The sequence below is a fragment of the Physeter macrocephalus genome, chromosome 4 (assembly GCF_002837175.3).
Source record: "Physeter macrocephalus isolate SW-GA chromosome 4, ASM283717v5, whole genome shotgun sequence".
NCBI classification, from domain to species: domain Eukaryota; kingdom Metazoa; phylum Chordata; class Mammalia; order Artiodactyla; family Physeteridae; genus Physeter; species Physeter macrocephalus.
The window spans coordinates 93000606-93017684 of NC_041217.1; the positions used below are offsets into that span (position 1 = coordinate 93000606).

The 17079-nt window shown below is 32.7% G+C and overlaps 1 protein-coding gene across 2 annotated transcripts in view; it reads left to right on the plus strand.

The window, feature by feature from the left end:
• Positions 1 to 17079, plus strand: part of COL11A1 (collagen type XI alpha 1 chain) — a 198906-nt gene that overhangs the window by 48997 nt on the left and 132830 nt on the right. For both annotated transcript variants that reach the window (XM_007113602.4, XM_007113603.4), the window contains exon 5: positions 14248 to 14376. In XM_007113602.4, coding sequence (XP_007113664.1) covers positions 14248 to 14376 — 129 coding nt within the window. The remainder of the gene's footprint in view (positions 1 to 14247; positions 14377 to 17079) is intronic.

The following is a 17079-nucleotide window of genomic DNA, read 5'->3' on the forward strand; positions in this document are numbered from 1 at the left end:
CACCTGTGCAAAAGATGAAAGTTTGGAATGAGCTCAGGACATCTGAGAATGCAATTTGCTTTGCGGGTATTTGGGAGATGATCTGGTAGGATGAGTTAGGGCCTGTCTGTGGACTGCATTTTATACCGTGCTGAGGGGGTTGAACTTTAAACCATAGGTCATAAGAAGTTTCTTTAAGTAGAGGAATTAAACATTGAGATTTGTTTTTTAAAAATTCTTTTTGTGGCAGTGAAGGAGTTAGTCTAGAATCGGAAGAACCTGGTGGAAAAAAATACCAAAACTGTTATGTTGAAACATTAGTTCAAATAAAAGGTTACTTACAGTGGAGACAAGGCCATGACAGAAGAAATGGAGAGAAGGGTCTTGCTTCAGAATGCTAATGTGGGATAGAATTGACAGGTCTTAGGTGCTGACTAGGTATGTGGGGTTAAGGGAGAGAGGAACTTAATACTTTACGCTTTACATAGGGTATTAAATAGTCACTGTTTCCTTCTTAAAAACATGAACTGTTTGGAATTTTAGCTAAATTCAAAAGTCTTTAGTTCTCTTTTTTACGATTGATGAACTATGTGCTTTTAATAAAGCTTTAAAAGGCCATAGGATTATCCTGGACCAAATAATCTTATTTCACCATCTTTCTATATACTTCTGAGCTTTATAGTAAAAACATAGGTAGTGTGAAATTGTTATTAGCTCAAAGAAGTAGAATAAGATTGTGATAAATTATTTAAATTATTTTATATATTTTTAGGAAGTAGTTTTTTTTAAGGCATGACCTAGTTCATTTTGGTTTACAATATGACTATATAAAGTTCTTAGAGAGTGGCAGGTATACAGTAAGTGCCAGTTAAGTATTATTTATTATTATAACTATTAGCGTTATCTATTTCTTGGAAAATTGCAGGAGGCTTTTAATTGATCTCCCTGTGTCTGTCTGCCCATCTGCTAGTCTGTTCTCTAAGCAGCAAGCCTAGACTAGCAGGCATATTCCTGTCAAATAGCACCCGGCTGAAAGAATGAATGAGTCAGTAAAGAATGTCTCTTCCTTGTTTATAATTGTCTGATGGCTTTTCATATCATTTAGAGTACGTTAAAGTCCTTTCAATATTCCGTAGTCTCCTAATGATTCATCCACACCCTCTGCCCCTTTTCTCTGACTTCATCAATGATTCCTAACCCCCTCGCTCCCTCTGATCCACAGGGCATTCCGTTTTGAACACATCAATCATGCTCCAGCCTTGGGGTCTGAGCATCTACTCGTCCTTCTGCCTGGAAGGCTTTTCCTTAGATATTTCTATGAATTTCTTACTTCCTTAGTTCCTCAGTTGTCTCTGTCTCAGCGTCCCTTTATCAGCAAAATCTTTCATGATCGCAGTTTGTAATATAGTATCTTACTTTCTACAATCTCTCCTATCCTGCTTTATATTCTTTACAGCACCTATTACTCTGATACTATATTTTGCTTATTTTCTCTTTCCTTCTCTGGAATGTAAGCTCCAAGAGAGCAGAAGCTTTGTATTGTACCCATAGTGTCTACAACACTGCCTGAAAATATTTTTTAAATGGATGAAATAAATATGCTTTCTAGCACTTATTAATTCAAGGAGTATAGATCATCTTGGCCAACAAGGAAGCAGGAAGAAAGATTTGTTACCTTTTTTCTAATCTTTTTTTCTTTCCTCGTTTTCTTTTATTATTTTTTTTGTGGAATAGAGCCACATTGATAGTTCTCTTTCAGTAGGAATGTTTGTTAGAAAGTATAAGATAAATGTGCCCTTTTTGTAGTAGTGTTTTATACAACTTTAAAGTTTTAAAGTATTGCATTTTTGTAATACTTGGTAAACAGTTGTTGAATTAGTAGTACATTCAAGTAACATAGGATCACTACTCATTTTCTTAAAACTGATTTCTTAAGCTGATTTTGGGACACAGTGAAATATAAGGACTGTGTGGGTAGCAGTTCTGTCTGTGATTATGTGGTTTTTCTCATTTTTTCCTTTGAATTATAGTTCAGATGCAATCTCTGATGCATTTTTCAATTAAACTAAAATTTGAAGCATTTTGGCAGCTTTCCTTTTCCACACAAAATAGTTGAGAAAGAATCATTAAGTGTATAGAATGTCTGAAAAAAAAACTATGATGTGAGTTAATGCTTTGGCAAATTCAGAAGTCTTAGTAGTCAAGAAGCATATTTTTTCAATTAATCTTCTGATAATCTCTACTTTTTTGAGCATTTTATGCCATGTTTAAGATTTAATGTCAGTCTTGTTCCTGGATATACAATCAAAAACCTCTTCCAAGACCCACCATACTTTTCAACAAAGCTCTAATATCAAATGTGAGCAGAAGTTTTAGTGTCCAGGGAATATCTTATGGAAACATTGTAGAATTTTGTTAAGCTATTGCTTTTACAGTGGTACATGCTGGAAACTGTTTATCTGAATGTACTTTTCTTTCTCTTCTATTATACTTTTTCCTTATGGGCTTTACTTGTAGAATAATGACTTTAAGTCTTCTGAAACTCCACTTTTTGGGAATTTATTTATGGAACGAATAAAAATGTATTCTCCAGCAGCATTTCTTAAATTTTACAGTCTATAAACACATCTAGAAGTTTAAGCTCAAAGGTGTGTTCTCCTTTAATTGGCTTCAAGTACTATAATAATTATACCTTACATTTGTGTACACTTACACTTTAAAAATTGCTTAAGTAGGTATTAATTTTTAAAGAATCTGTAGGAAATACAAGACAAATAATAGTATTCTTAATTTACAGTTGTTGAAATTGAGTCTTATAATGGTGAATAAATTAATTGCCTGGATATCTATTTACCGAACAAACATTTAGTACATACTCACTATGTGCAGGCCTATTCCAGGAATTGTGGAAACCTGGGAGAACAAAACAGACAGGTCCTTACTCTCATGAAGTTTATATTCCAGTGAGTTTAGCTGAATAATGTAGATTGGCTTATTAAGAAGAGGAGCCCCTGGGAGTTCCCTGATAGCCTAGTGGTTAGGATTCCAGGCTTTCACTGCCATGGCCTGGGTTCAGTTCCAGGTCAGGGAACTGAGATCCTGCAAACTGCGCTGGCATGGCCAAAAAAAAAAAAAAAAGAAGAGGAACCCCGACCATAAACTGTGTGTATTCTAGTAGATACAGTGTACTTTTCTGGAAAGTGATACATACTGATTATTTGAATCCTTAAACTTAATATATATAAAAGGACGATGCCAATTACTATTTTAGGGCCTTCAACTATGGGGTCTTTCTCTAACTTCTCATACTCTCTGTGAGTGAGTTCAGTGTGGGTTCCAGCAGGAAACTGAATTTCTACTCAGGTGATTTCAGAGGTTAGAACAAGGAGGCAGAGTTACCTGGCAAGGAGTATTACCTTTCCAAGGGTTAAATGGGCAAGGGGCAGAAATAGCAGTACAGTGGAAGCTGGAGCCCTGCACTAGTGCTTTCTGACAGTGGCACTAGTGGTCAAGGTACCAGACTGCTGTGACAGACAAGAAAGTGTCTGGCGAAACTACCCAACCTCCTTCTCTTCGCACCTTCCTAACTCCTAACTCTTGGTGGTCACTTCCATTGTCTGTACTGGAAACCGACCTGCAAGACAGTCTGATGATGTGGGCTATGGGGTCATATTCTTTAGGCACAGGGTAAGAGAGAGCAATGATTAGGATTCTGGGAGCCAACAAAGAATACCAAGTATCTTTATATTTAAAAGAAAAACTAGACACTTTCTCATTAATTATTTCATTTACGCCAGGTCCTTCTAGATATTCCTTTGATTTTCCCAGATGAAAATTGTGTCATCACCCCACCCCTGTCACCCCAATTTATTTTTTTTCATAATTGGAATATAGTAAGTACTAAAGAAATATGTTTCTTATATATCATGTCTGTGTATAATTAATCTCCCTTACCAGGTTATATGCTATCTGAGAGTAGGATCTGGGTCTGATTTCCCTCTTTATTTTTCTTTTGCCTATCTATAGTGTCAGCATGTTACTTTGCCTCAATAAATATGTGTTGACTAAATGGATAGATGACTGATTGATAGACAACCAGGGGAAAGGATTCTGAAAGTTATCTGGCTGTCAAATTTCTGTGTAAGTTACCACTAAAAGTTATAGAAGAAATACATTTATTAAATGACTTATAATGTATCTGTGCCTATTAATAAAATTATGTGTTACTTCTGCTGTTTTCTTTTTTAAGAAAATATTTTGTTTGGGGGGAAAAATGTAGCTTGTCTTAAAATTGTAAGGCCTGAAGTGCCTCCTGAAATTAGGAATGCTGTGTAACAGGTTTGCTTTTTTTTTTTCCTTCAAAAGTATAGTTCTTTGCTAATACTCCCATTTCAATAGGGAATTCTGGCTTTCAAATTTGAGAGCATGACCCCCATCTTTCACTGTTCAGTAGACATATATACAGTTTGACTACATTCTGTAGTGAGCAAAGAAGTTTTCACATTGGTACTAAAAAAACATTTTTTTCAAAATTAAAAAAGGTATATCAATTACTTTATAATGTATATGCATACTTTTAAAATCCTCTAAGGTTTATATATTTCATAAAAAGGCCAAATTTTGATTTAATAAAACTTCAGTTCACTAAAGAAATGTATCATTTATTATAGTAGAGGAGTGCAACAGAGTAGAAATAAGGAAGTATTTTAAAATATTATTTCTAGGACCTATTACTTCTGGGACAGTATCATTGCATGTAGAGCTAGAATAATAAATGTATAAAAATGCTACTACCGATGACTTCTTTTCATCCACTGATATTTTCTCTAGACTTAAAAATAGGAAATAAAAATGATGATGCTAAACAGATATGTGAAAAGAAATGATACAGTTTATTTGCTTGGGTTAAAAGAGTAAATGTGCCAGTTCAACTGTTAAACTCTTTATGAAATGATGAAGAGTCTATCACTTCTTTTCATATTCAAAAGATGATAATTACTTTAAAATAAATTCAAAATTTACTGTCAAGGCTATGAAATATAAAGTAAATGTTAAATTCTGCAGTTAACTTTGTGTGACAGGCAGCAAAAGTCATACCTGCTTGCAAAGGTCATATTTGATCTCTATGCTGATATTACTTATATGAATTGTTTCTTTGAGTCTGTGTTAAAATACAAGTTTAAAATATTAAATGATACATAATATTTTCTTTCATACAAATAATATTTTTTTCTCAAGTTAATTTTTAGAGATAAGGTCCCAAATGATTTCCATTTTGTTTTAAAATCCTCTTTTTAGATTTTAAATATTATCTTCAGTTATATTATTTTGAACAACAGATGTTTGTAAAAAGCATCAGATGACTTTATTTTGGGAGGAAGATCAAATTTTGATTATTCATATTTTAAATGTTCATTATTTAATGAACATTTGAAATGAGTCTTTTTGTAATCTGAGGATCATCTCAGTATTTTTTATGATTTGTAATTTAATTTTGCGTGTGTTTTCTTAAATCAAGAGAGAACCAAGTATGTTGTTTTACTTTTGATTTATATTACTATGAATAGATAAAATGAAGTATAGAATACAAAAAATGTATTATTCTGATTATATATATATATATATTTTATATTATATATAAAAATGATAAAACATTTTTGTATTCCTATTTTCTTTTCATTGTTGACGTGAAGTAGAATTAGGATATAATTTCATTAATATGGAGTTAATGATACAACCAGGAATTGTTCTAACTTTTTTACTAGTGTAATGAAATTGCATTAAAAAAAAATCATATAAATGGTTGTTTAAACTCACTATGACCTCTAGCATAATTTAATTTGAAAAAGATCTTTAAAACTCTGGTAAGTTTACTTAAAAACTTGTTCCCTTCAAATTCTTTATTTATACTTGGAGACAAATATTTATTTATCATTCTTACTTTCTATTACCTCTAATGCCTGAGGGATATTTACACATGATGATACTGTCGGGTGTATGATAACCTGTGATTACCCTGAGTTCTAGCTGCTTGCCAAATTAAATCAGTCAATATTTCCACAGCATCTACTTAATACCAGTCCCTGGACATAGTTAGAGATTACCCATGTTACAAACAAACAAAAATACTTGTTTTGAAGTGCTCTTCTTTATTCTGCTATAAAGATAATACTTGCAAGATATAAATAAAAACAAACTAGTATTTATCAGTCTGTATTTGTTTTCTAGGGCTGCCATAACCAAATACCACACACTGTGTCTTAAACAAAAGAAATTAATATTTTCACAGTTCCAGATGCTTGAAGTCTGAGAGCAAGATGTTAGCAAGGTTGATTTCTTTTGAGGCCTTTCACCTTGGCTTGTAGATAGTCATCTTCTCCTTGTGTCTTCACATGACCTTCGCATTGTGGTGTCTGTGTCCTAATCTCTTCTTATAAAAAGACCAGTCATATTGGATTAGGGCCCACCATAAAGATTTCATTTAATCTTAATTCTGTCTTTATAGGTCCCATCTCCAAATATAGTGAGATTCTGAGGCTAAGAACTTAAACATATGAATTTGGGAGACACAGGTCATCCCATAACACTAAGTCTAGACAAGTTCATTTTGTCTTTGATTATCAGTGAAAAAATGGGTATAAATTGCTACAGAAAGAGGTATGGGCTGTCCAGCTAAAAGGAAACTTTCTGCTGATTCTTATTGATGCTTATAACTTGGTTTGGCCTCAGTGATATAACCTGACAGTTGGCACGTAGAGGAGTACAATTCAAAAGTAAATAAAGGCAAGTTTCTTAAAAAAAAAAAAAAAGACTAAACTTTTTCTAGAAACAATCGTTAATTATCATTTCACTTCATAGACTTAAAAGGTTGATCCCCAATTTTTCCTTTTTATTGTTTCTTGACTGAGTAAATGGCTTTTCCATCTTACCCTTGCTCATACCAGAAACTACAGAACTACCTTCCACTCTTCTCTAATGCACTTCCTCCCTCTCTCCTTGCCGTTCGCATCCCACTCCATCATCATTACCTAGTCAGTTCCCAAATCTCACACGTTTTTCTCTAATAAACTCTATGTATCGTCTACTCCATTCCTGCTATTGCTGAGTTAAATTCCCCAATGCTTAACTGCGGTGGATTCCTAAGCAAGAGTCTCATGCTTCCAAAGTAGCTGCTTTCAAATCATCCTTCCCTATGTAGTCATAGCGATTTTGTTAAAATATGTCATTGATCAATTTGCTCCATGGTTCAAAGTCCTTGAATGACATTCTGTAACTTTTAGAATTCAGTTCACAGACAAAGCTTTTCTCAGATTTGTTCCTTGCTTGGTTCTTTTTTTTTCTTCTACTTTATCTCTTTCATCCCTCAACCCTCACTGCTCATTATCACCATATAGGGCCTTCCCTCCAACTATACAGCACTATATGTACTTTTCCAGCTTTGTCAGTTTCATGCATCCAGAGTTCTGTTTCAGATGTTTTCCTGTTTAATACTATTTCCCTCTCCATCTTCTTCATCAACCTAACTCCTATTTGCTTATAACATACAGTCAAGATTTTAACAAGAAGCATTTTATAAAAGCATTCATTCCCGTTGAGATACCTGCTTGTTAAAGTTAATGGAGGTAAGAATGTGCTTCGGGAAATTTGGAGGCTAGCTGATTTTATAGAATGCAATTGCAGCATGTGATTTACAACATGTTTAGGGGAGATGAAATTTCTAACTCTAGAAAGCTTTGAAATTCAGTGAGACACATAGTCAATAAATACTTGGAGTCTTCTTTTCCAAATATTACCAAAAGTAAGTTATTCTCCTAGAATATAACTAACACCCAAGTTTTAATATTAAAAGTTTAAACCTTCCAAGATTCATAGTGGAATTAAAAGCCTTATAGGATTGTAGAGTTACTAGTTGCCAGGTTGATATTAGAGAGACTGTTTATAAATAAGCTGTTTAAAAACAAACTGTTTATTTGAACAATTATAGTTGTATATTGATCCAGCCTCTGCTTTAACTGTTTTGGTTATGTCTGAATTTCCTCTGTCATTCTTGGGATCTTATTATGCTTCAAGCACATAATTCATTCACAGGTTACCTTATTCAATCACATGGAATTGAACATGACAGGTGATCAAAACCTGGTTTTTCATTGCTCATTCTCAGGAATCAGCTGCTGTTGCTGTACAGTTCAGTGGATTCTCAGGCTGGGAACTGACTTCAACCAAGCATTGGTTGACTTCATAGGATGAGGAATTGAATCTGAAAATTCAGACACTTAACACTGACACATGGACATGTGACCTTAGACATTATACCAATTTCTTGTACAACACTTTTTCAATAAATGTGATTTCTTGTACATGCAAAAAAGCTAAATGTGTATTAACTTGTGTATTTCCTGAATTATAATGTAATTACATTCATAGCACAGAAAAAGGAAATAGCTAGGCCTTATAGAGAGTTACTATATATATGCATATACAAACAAAAATAACAAAAATTATTAGAATATGTGCATTATATTTTAGTTTTGAAAGGAGGATATGCTATTACTTATATAATTGGTCTTGATAAAAATGTGGCTGGATCCTTTTGCAATGCATGTGACATTCAGAAGAACCTCATCTTTATATATAGTTTCTGTTCAGTTTTCTTGCATTTGTTTTGCTTCCCTCCTCTAGACTCATTCTGTCTATAGAAAAATACTATCGTATAGACCTAGTTGACAGAGCTGTAAATAGCAAGGTAATTGTTTCAGCTCCACTTTAATTTTGGTTTTGTAGAGCGTTAGAGGAGGAGGATGTCTTTTTCATACGTTGTGTATGGCAGATGCCAACTTTACTTGGTAACTTCACCCTTTTCCAGCTGTAGAAATTTTTATGACTGTTGAATCTAAATATTTATAGTTCATTCAAGCTGTCAGGATGCTTTTGTTTGTCTACAGACTGTCTCATAACATGTCATATGATTAACATAAAACACTATAAAATGCCTTCTGGGGAAAATAGTACTGTAGGTTTTTAACACAATTTTCCAGTTTCTTTCCAGTAGTGCTATATTTAATGGCTGAATATCAAACACCTGAAAAAAGAATTTATTGTGGAAAGGTTGGCAGGATTCCATTTAATGAAGTGAAGTGCCTTGACTAGAACAGTTAAGTACTCAGGAAACCAGTATTCATCTAAAAAATATACTATTAAAAATACTATATGTAATAAGATAGGCAATTTTTTGTGTTTCAGAAAAAGCATCATTTGGTTTATTATATTATATATAAGTTAAGTGTGGAACTCTATAATTTTTAGTTCTGAAGAGGATCTTAGATATGATCTCTAAATGCATTCATTCTACAAATGATGAATTAGGGTGAGTGACTTGCATAATTCCAAGTGATTAATGGCAAGGCTGGGATTCAAGAATCAGAATTTCTGATTGAAACCCTCAATGATGACAGTACACAAGAGGTACTGAATGATGCCTTTTTTAAACAACAGAATGAAGAATATTCACATTTCTCTGTTACTAGTTATTACTCATTTATAATAATTCAATTGTGGCTACTCAGTGTTCTAAACTCATAAGTTAGTGTTTGAGAAATGTTATCAATAAATTTTAAGAATTTATATTCATTTGCTGTGAGAATGTTTAAAATCAGTAGGCATAAGCTAAATATTAGAGTCTATTCTAGCTATTTACAGAAAAGAATTCAAAAAAATCTCAGAAACAATCTAATTTGTTCGATTGTACTGCCTCATAACATATAAAAATAAATAATTTTGAAGTTGGAAACACTAATAATAGTATGACCATTATAAGCCATATATTTTGTGAATGGATATTTGCTGATTCTGCTTCATTTTCATGTTTTACTGGGAAATAAAGTAGGTGTTTCCTTATTTGGGTGTTATCTGAACATATTAACATGTTACATGCACTTTCAAAGCACTTTTTGAATGAATGATTGAATGAAATGACTAAATAACTGAAGAAATATAGCTAAATATGATTGTAGAGAAATTTCTGAATTCAACAAAATTTATCTCAAGGATTACTAAACATTGTAATATATTATGTCAATGAAATTTTTATTGGCAGATGTGTGTTTTTGACATTTTAATTTTAGTCATTTCTCTGTTACTAATGAGACATTCTAGATGCAGATCTTTAGCAAGTAGTTGGCAGTGTTCATTTAACTGTTAGGATATTGAGCAAACAAGGATCAGACAAAGACACTAAAAAGACAAAGTTTGGAAATGAGATGTCTATAAAGGTCACCGAGGAACTTCAATATACTCTTGGAGATCTAGTAGGCCTGTGTGCGTGTCCAAGAAAGACCTGAAGAGACCCTAATATCTCAAATATTACTGACCTTGAGGATCTGCATAGCAAGAAATGAGATCTAAGGCAGAGTTGTAAACTGTTGGAATATTATAGGCATGCTCACACACAAATAAACACTCAAAGTCTCTTGGCAAATAGTGAGAGATTTTTAAGGAATTCTCTGTCCAATCATTTGCTCATCACTAACCTAACTGAGCAGAGACCTCAGTGGACACAGGAAACAAAGAAAATTGACTTATATAATTACTTCAAAAGGTCACCAGACAAGCAGGAAAAACAACCACAAACAAAATAACAACAAGCATTGAGGGGAGGGGGCAATGGAATCCAGTCTCCACAGGTGACATTTAAAATGTGCAGCTGTCAACAAAAAATTATGAGGCAGGCAAATAATCAGGAAATTATGTCCCATACAAAGGAAAAACAAATCTATAGGAACTGTCCTTGAAGACATGCAGACATTGGACTTACCAGACAAAGACTTTAAATCAGCAATTATGAGTATGTTAAAAAAAATATATACTAAAGGAAGCCACAGCTTAACAACTACATGAAAGTATGAGAATGAAGCCTTATCAAATAGAGATAAATAAAGGTAGAATGTCTTAAAAAAGAACAAAATAGATCAGGAGTTGAAAATCAATTGAGATTACTCAGTATGAAGAAAAGAATGAATAAACTTGCAAAAAGTTTACAGAGCATCAAAGACCTGTGGGATACCATCAAGCATAGCAACATAGACATAATAATGAGTCCCAAAAAGAGTGGAGAGGAAGGAGGTACAAAGCATATTCCAAAAAATAATTAGCAAAACCTTCCCAATTTTGATGAAACACATTAATCTATATATCTGAGAATCTCAAGAAACTGCAAGATAAACTTGTAGAAATCCACATGCAAAGTATAATAATCAGTCAAAAGAATGAAAGAATCCGCAAAGCATCAATAATAAAATGACTCATAACATAAAAGAGATTCTCATTAACAGCTAATTTTTTGTCAGATTTCATAGAGTCCAGAAAACAGTGGTTGACATATTCCAAGTTCTGGAAGAAAAAGATTGTCAACCAAAATGCTATATCCTGCAAAACTATCTTTCAAAAAACAAAGAAGAAATTGACATTCCCAGCTTTATGAAAAACAAATAATGTATCAAAGGCAGCTTGTAGAGCTGCCTTACCAGAAATAAAAAGGAGTCCTTTAGATTGAAATGAAAGGACATCGGACAGTAACTCAAATTCACACAGAGAAATAAAAAAACACTGGTAAAATTACCAACATAAGTATATATAAAAACAGTACAAATTTTTGTTGTTGTTGTTTATAGCACTTTCCTTCTCTTATCTGTTTTAAAATACAATTGCATAAAGCAAAATTTATAGAACTATGTTGATGGCTTATATTGTATAAAGATGTAATTTGTATAACTATAATATTACAAAGCAGGGGAAAAGGGAATAGAGCTATACAGAAACAAATTTTTGTATAGTGCTGATATTAAGTTCATATTAATCTGAAAAATGTTATAAATTAAGATAATTATAATTCCCAGGGTAATCACTAAAACAAAAACTCTCTAAAATATAGTAAAAGAAACAAAATCATTAAAATTGTTCACTAGTTGGGGTTTCCCTGGTGGCGCAGTGGTTGAGAGTCTGCCTGCCGATGCAGGGGACACAGGTTCATGCCCCGGTCCGGGAAGATCCCACATGCTGCGGAGCGGCTAGGCCCGTGAGCCATGGCCACTGAGCCTGCACAATAGCACAAAATAAGAGAGTAAGAGAGTAACAAAAAAGGAATGACATATAAAAAACAAATAGCAAAATATCTACTAAGTTGAGACAACTCAAATAGCTAGTAACAGCTGACTAGATAAAATGTATTCAATAGTAGGTTCATACAGCAAGTTGTTATTTCAAAAAAGGAATGTAGTACTGATACATGTTAAAACATGGGTGAACTTCGAAAACATGACAAATGAAACAAGCTAGTCACAAAAGGCCTCATGATGTATGATTCCATTTATATGAAATGTCCAGTGGTTACCAGGGGCTAGCAAAGGAAGAGATAAGGTGTGACTGCCATTGGTTATGGTGTTTCTTTTAGGGGTGATGACAATTTCCTGAAATTAGATATTGGTGATGGATGGAAAACTCTGTGAATGAACTAAGAAACACTGAATTGTCCACTTTAAAGGAATAAATTCTATATGTAAATTATATCTCAGTAAAGTGATATGAAGGAAATATAGATTTCTGATCCATTAGCATAAATGCTAATTTTAAGAGTAAGAATATACAGTGCTTTTTAGACAGAAGAAAGAGCAATACAAATAGAAATAAATATCACACCAAAGATAGTAACCACAGTATTCAATAAAGGATTGCCAGCTAGAACTAAATAATTTATACTCTTTTCTTGGCACTTTGCACAAGAGTCTGCTTATATCTTTTCAAGTTATAAATTTTATTCTCCATTTTATTACAGTTTTAAATCTTAACCACTATATTGCACTCTCCAAGGGTAAGGATTACATCAAATTTATGTTTCCATCTCCAGTGATACTATGTTCAATGTCTTGTCTATAGTACTTTCTCAATCCACATTTGTTGATGAATAAATGAATAAATGAATATTGTGGTATAAAAGTGCTATGAATTATTTCCTGCTCTCTAACTCAATGTTAGAGACTTCTAAAATTTTCATTAGGCTCTAAATAGCTTATGTTAATCAGACGTAGAGAAAGCTGAAATAGCTTTGAAATTATTCAAAATGATATCAGGAGTTCTGTGAATCAGACTCATGAGCTCAGACTTACAGGGACTTGAATCACCAAGTCAAATGGATATTAACCCAGACATTCTTCTAGGCCTGAATATAATTCTGAATTAATATGGTCATGACCCATAGATTTATATCAAACTAGTTTCATGTCAAATTAGACCCATGTGGAAATATTCAGATGGGTTTGAGAGCAAAATATTTGATCTTCCTCTTGTTTACACAGTTTCCAGAACCTCCTGGAACTAAAACTCTTTGGATAACCCTATTAATTATTTCTAATGTTTATTTTTTATTAAAATTATTCAGATTTCTAAATAGGTGAGTTTGATGTATGCTTAGATGCTCCATTTTTAACAAAAATATGCCAAACTCATGCTTTTTAATTTGTAATTTGGATTTTTCTGGTCTCTGCATTTCTCATTTATATTTGTAAGTAGAAATTTCTTTTGATATTTAGTCCTCTAACAGAACTCAATAGTTGGATCTATATTTTCACTTAAAAATTCTTGTGGGCTTCCCTGGTGGCGCCGTGGTTGAGAATCCGCCTGCCGATGCAGGGGACGCGGGTTTGTGCCCCGGTCCGGGAAGATCCCACATGCCGCGGAGCGGCTGGGCCCATGAGCCATGGCCGCTGAGCCTGCGCATCCGGAGCCTGTGCTCCGCAACGGGAGAGGCCACAACAGTGAGAGGCCCGCGTACTGAAAAAAAATAATAAAATAAAATAAAAATTCTTGTATAAACTTGCTGAAAAAATAATTCAAACTCTTCCATTATTTAATATTGGAAATACATTACAGTTTTATATATTTATAGTTTTAAAATCTTATTTACTTTTTTATCAGCTTATTATTCACATTTCGTTTGTCTTGTTCCACACAGAGTAAACTGTGAATGCAGTAAAATCAAGTTTTAGCAAACAGATGAATATACTATAGATTCTCTGAACCACAATATAGCAGAAGATCTGATTTGTTAAACAGGTGTGAATTTCTCTCTCAATCCTATAGGACTGTTTTTAACATTGAAATGTAAGCGATTTCTTCTCATATTTAAAGATGAACTACATTGTGTCTTGAATAAATCTTGCTCTGGATATATGTGTATTCAAATATGCTGACTACATAACCATGTTTGTTTCTTGGCAGGGGGACATCCAGCAGTTCTTGATCATAGGTGACCCCAAAGCAGCGTATGACTACTGTGAGCATTACAGTCCAGACTGTGATTCCTCAGCATCCAAGGCTGCTCAGGCTCAGGAACCCCAGATCGATGAGGTGAGGACCGTAAGATCAAGGGCAGGTTTTCTCATTCCAATGGTAAGGACATAGGTTTGCAGTTTTGAGGCTCACCTCCATTTATTCACTTTTAATTAAACTTTACCTTGTATTTATAGTGTTTTAATATTTCTAAGAATATGTGATTTGAAGAAGATTTTTGGTGTTTGTTTCCATCTTAAGTATTTTGTTACATAATTTCGTAAAAATACAGATACTTCACATATACTGTGTAGAGGAGCATATTTTATTTGGGGGGAGATGAGAAAAAAGGTAATTTCTCAAAGATATATTTTGTCCTTAGCATTTCAGTAATTAAAACAGCCTCAAGACAAGGGTGACTATTTTCTGGTGTACTTGCCATATCCCCAGGCCTTTGGCAATTCATGCAGATGAGAAAGGAACTTTAGTGCTATCTTAAAGTTGTCAGGCTGTGTTGAATATTTAGAGGGATTTTTTTTTCCATTTCTGTAAAGCTATGCTACATTGATATGTAAGTTTTCTTTTTCTTGCATAAGATTTGATACAGAGAGCAATGAAATGAAAAGCATTATGAACTGATTGCCATAACTAAATATTCATATTCTTTGATTAATATTATGTCACTTTATTTGATACTTGGGTGTGAAACCATTCTTCCAGGCTATTTTTGCAAGAAAATTCACCATAATGAAATTTGACTCTATTCTCTCTCAGACCAAAAATAAGTACATTTAAGTTAGCCATAGCAATTTTGTCAGACTTGAATATCCCAAAAAAGAAAAAAATGTAGTACAGTGTATGCTTTATGCAGATTTTTAGGTAAAATTCTTTAATGTGAATTTTCTGGAAATTATAAAGCAAATACTGGAAGGAATTGAGTCTTTAGTTAGCAGCAAAACTATATTTTAATTTTTTTCTCAAGGTGAAGAGTTCTTAATTTTAGGAGGTGAGGGTGGAAGTTAAAAACATAAAGACTGTCCTTATGTTTGAAAATAACTCAAATAGCTTTCTTCTTGACTATTAAAATACTATTAGATACCATCTTTTGAGTTCTACTATTTAGAATAGGTTAGGATCTTATCTGTTAATTTTAATTTACTGTTATTTCTGCATGCGAATTCAATTTGGATTTTACCATTTAAGTGCTTGAAATATATTTTTTGACATTACTTTCCTTTTTAAGGTATGATAGTGAATTCTGTTGCACTGATCTTTTCCATGACTTAATATTAATGTTTTTTTAAAACAGGATAAAGTCTTAAGAAGCTAACAGGAAACCAAATATGAGAGAAAAAAGAGAAATTACTTGGATATTTGTGTTTGCTTCTTTCCCAGTTCTCAAGTGCTTCATTCTTTTTATTTCCTCATGATTTATTAAAACAGTCTGTGAATTCCCTCATGATTTATTAAAACAGTCTGTGAATTCCAAGAGGATAGGTAAAATATCCATCAGGTTTTAGTGTTTTTATATCTTAGAGATTATGTGGTGATTCAATATTAAAATTTATAACATTAGTATGCGTGTTCAATATGGGTGAGATTTATTTTGCTCTTGTTTTAAGAAAGATAAGTCTTGTTCTTTTTAGTAACAGATATGGCTCTGATTTTTGGAAGAATGAAGGTATGCATTCTTATTATATCACCTTGAGGTGTTTTATTCCCATATTTTAATGCTATTACATCAGGTAAGCAGAGTTATTTTAAAGCAAAATAATATTTTTAACCATTTTTGTCTTAAATTCATTTAAAAGTAGACTTTCCCTTTTTGACCTTAGTTGTTGATTCATAAATTTAACATTCTGTTGATAAATCAAACTTGCTTTTACTAGAAGTAACTGATAAGGAAAAGAGCATGCTGCTATAATAAGAGCTCCATGAAAATCTGGTTGGGTGATGCAATAATAGCATTTCTTACAGTTTCTATGTTGAGTATGTCACAATGAAAAGTTTTTTTGAGGAATCAGCTCTCACTTTTCCCCCCAGTACTAAATTACATTGATACGTCAATAATAAGATAACTATTATATACTAGTATGAAAAACACCTGATTAACGGAATTAGTAAGCCATCCTTATATTACTTTTGGAACCATAGCCATTAATACATCATTATATTACAAATATGCATTTTAATAATTGTACTACAGATTTTTTTTTTTTACAGATGTTTTACCTATACAAAATAGGAATGCAATGTTACCAGTGAATAAAGAACATATAGTACAAAATAGAGCATCAGACATACATGTTGTACTTTATATTGCTTAATTTACAATTAATAAATTTGCAAAATTGCATATTTATTATTCTGATTTGGATTAATAAATATGTCAATTTATTTTATAAATTAACTCAAATGTGTTTTATTCAACTTGTGATTTTGTATAGTTCATATCCTCTAAATAACATATTTTAATTCATTGTTAAAATTACATTTTTTATGTGTTTGGCACAGTATCGCATCATCATCATAGAGTGAAATGTAAAATGAAGATAGATTTAAACATAGTGATAATATCAAACTGTTATTCTATGTGAACCTCCACAATACCATTTATATAGCAAAGTAACTAATATTAAAATTATGATGGTTTTGTATTAAACCATCGTGTTAAATTATCCTTAATAAGAAATTAGGTGTTAAATCTACATATGGTTCTTTCTTCATGTGCTACACAGACGACAATGCCCTTTATACACTAGGCAGTTGATGTTCTTCTTT